The sequence below is a fragment of the Scardinius erythrophthalmus genome, assembly GCF_964197995.2.
Source record: "Scardinius erythrophthalmus genome assembly, chromosome: 12".
In the NCBI taxonomy this organism is placed as follows: Eukaryota; Metazoa; Chordata; class Actinopteri; order Cypriniformes; family Leuciscidae; genus Scardinius; species Scardinius erythrophthalmus.
This window is the reverse complement of record NC_138232.1, coordinates 42,008,271-42,011,078: the sequence shown is the minus strand read 5'-3', so window position 1 is coordinate 42,011,078 and position 2,808 is coordinate 42,008,271. Positions and strand designations below refer to the sequence as shown.

At 34.5% G+C, this 2,808-nt stretch overlaps 1 protein-coding gene across 2 annotated transcripts in view; it reads right to left on the bottom strand.

Moving 5' to 3' along the window:
* Positions 1 to 2,561, bottom strand: part of txnrd3 (thioredoxin reductase 3) — an 18,813-nt gene extending 16,252 nt beyond the window's left edge. Inside the window, exons 1-3 of one of the 2 annotated variants that reach the window (XM_081379825.1) lie at positions 2,480 to 2,525; positions 2,223 to 2,387; positions 892 to 952 (exon numbers count right to left, since the gene is read on the bottom strand). In XM_081379825.1, the coding sequence (XP_081235951.1) occupies positions 892 to 952; positions 2,223 to 2,339 (178 nt within the window). In that variant the 5' untranslated portion in view covers positions 2,340 to 2,387; positions 2,480 to 2,525. Of the gene's footprint in view, positions 1 to 891; positions 953 to 2,222 lie in introns of both variants that reach the window. The other variant, XM_081379826.1, reaches the window with a different exon arrangement.
* Positions 2,562 to 2,808: the final 247 nt, after the last annotated feature.

Below are 2,808 nucleotides of genomic sequence, written 5' to 3'. Positions count from 1 at the left end.
ATTTTACAAGTATAGCCGAAATCAGAGCACAGATATTGTCTTTATCTTATGTGTATTTGATTTCACCAGACGACGGCTCGATTATCAGAATTTTTGTGCAGATTAACTTAACATCTTAAGGAAGAGCTGGTTATGTCTTAATGGGTCGCGTTTCAGTCACCATTTCAAATTCATTCCGTTGACAACAGAAACAGTAAAATATACCAATGAAAACATTTTTATTGAGAATTTAGCTTCATCAAAATGGGCACAGAGAGAGACAAACTACAATGTAATAATAAATAATTAATGTAGCCTACATTTAGCATTTTTAGAAGAGCTGCCCCTGTCATGCAAAAATCTAATCATGTTTGTGTTAGTAAATTGCTCAGTGCAAAGAAAGAGAAGTAATGGTAACCTGGCATTTTTTTGTTCTTTCTACATGTCTAATAGACATGAACAAGTTCTTTGAAAAACATCTATGACCTTTGAAACATGTCTCCTCCTTATGCTCTATATTGACTATGGTTTCAATAATAAACATACATTTGCATAAAGCATCTATTTATCCATGCCCACGTTGATTAGAGTATTACAAACTTGAAAAGTATTAATTTAAGGTACATTTAGAACAAATAAAAAAACGTGCGATTAAATGCGATTAATCGCGAGTTAACTCATGACAATCATGCGAATAATCGCGATTAAAAATTTTAATCGATTGACAGCCCTAGTAGAAATACATATATACTTATGGAAATGATCAGAACGATTAGTTCATAGACTGAGGAAGAGAAGAAAAGGCCTGGCACTTCCTCCATGCATTTTAATGTCAGTCCCGGAAGGAAATATTATGAAAGTAATCTGATGATTACTGATATGGAGAATGATCCGCAGTGATGGTTCTCTTACCCATCAGGTCCAGCTCTATGGTATTACACTTGACATTCAGCTCTTTGAAGAGATCCTTCACCTGAAATCACAGAAAGCCCAACATGTTAGTTACTCAACAAGACTCGCGTATCAAACAGGACAACATTTAACAGCAGAAAAACATCCATTCAAATACATGCGATTAAGTCAATTACAGTACGGTGTAACAGCATTACATAAAATACATGAAATCTCAGGTCAGCCGTGAAATACTTATGTTATGTACAGAAATACAAAGGAGTAAAATAATTTAAGTCGTGGTAAAAGCAGAGTTATCTATAACTACTTTGTACCCTGCTGTTTTAATTCTGGTTCCAGAAGTAGTTTATTCTGAACTCAAAGTGTCATATCAAATCATCAGACGTGATTTACTGAGCGGTCTCTATGGCTCTTAAAATAATTACTCCAGAATCCCAGCAATTTAAAACACTAATTAGTCTCTTCATGAACATCACAGGATCATATCGTTTCATTAGTGAAGTGTTATTTTCATCATCAGTCATTCATTTTTGTTTAAACATTAATAAATGTTTCATTTGCCTCCATTTAAAGTTTCCTTAATAAAGCGATATTGATGGATTATAGCAGAGATTTAACACTTTAAGAACTTGGTTTCTTGAGGAATGTTTTATGACAGCTCAGACCTTTAGATGTGTTTTTAAAGTCAAATTGACATAAGTCTATAGATCATAAAACCAAGTTATCTATAAACAGTGATTCCTAAAAACATGAACTTGATATTGACAAACTATTGCTTTTAGTAGATAAAAAAAAGCATAGGATTTGTTTTTTATTTCAGCCATAAAATGGAAATATTAAATCCAGACGTTAAATATTTTAAATAATTTTAAACAATTTACCTTTACTACATAAATTTGCGAGATATTTTCAAGCAAATATCTCCATAAACTTTAACTAGATTAAAACATGTGAAAAGAATAATTTAACTTTATTAAAGTTGCCTTCTCAAAGTAAAGACAAACTGAACACATAAGTTGTTCCAACCCTGTATGACTTATTGTTTCTTGAAAGAAAGAATGGATCATATGACTCTGTCTTGTTAGTCAGTGGGGTCTATCAACTGTTCGGTTACCAGGATTCTTCAAAATATCTTCTTTTGTGTTCATACAGGTTTGGAACAACTCGAGGGCGAGTAAATGATGACAGAACTGTATTTTGGGGTGCACTGTCCCTTTAAGAAATAAGCTTCAAAACTATATACACTCTCTTAGCTTCTTTTACAATCCTTCTTACATGACATGACAGTTTCGAGGAGATATTAGTCATGTTTATGACGGATCTTCACTCACCTTGACGCAGAAAGGACAGTAGCTCTTACTGAACACCAGCACTTGATGGGAATCGATCAGTTCTTTGATCTTCAGTCGGATCTGCTCGCGACCCCCGTCCTTCTCGATGGGCGGCATGATGATCAATAACCGGTCACGGATCGATATTCCGCGCTCTTCTACTTCCTGAGTCGATGATTATGATTAGAGTGAAGCTTAATCTCAAAATAAACTCATGATGTGACATTAACTAACATGATAAATAACATTAAAATTACTCGTCAGTAGTGATCATTGCAACTTCATCTCGCGCCGCCGCCGAATGACGCTCCACCGCGCGCGCGCCTCTTACATAAGACCCCGCGAGTCTGACCTGCACGCGCCTGAGTGAAAATCAACCCACATTTTCACTTGCTATGATCCACTTGTTGTCTGGCTGTTATAATTTATAAAGTAAAATAAACGCGGAAACAGTTAGAAAAAAAATATTTCAAGGGAATGTAAATCTCTCTGACCTCTAACTCTAAAAAACTACATCGATAATTTATGGAAACATAATATGCTATGAATTACTACTATTACTATTATGTAATAATGTAAAACAAGC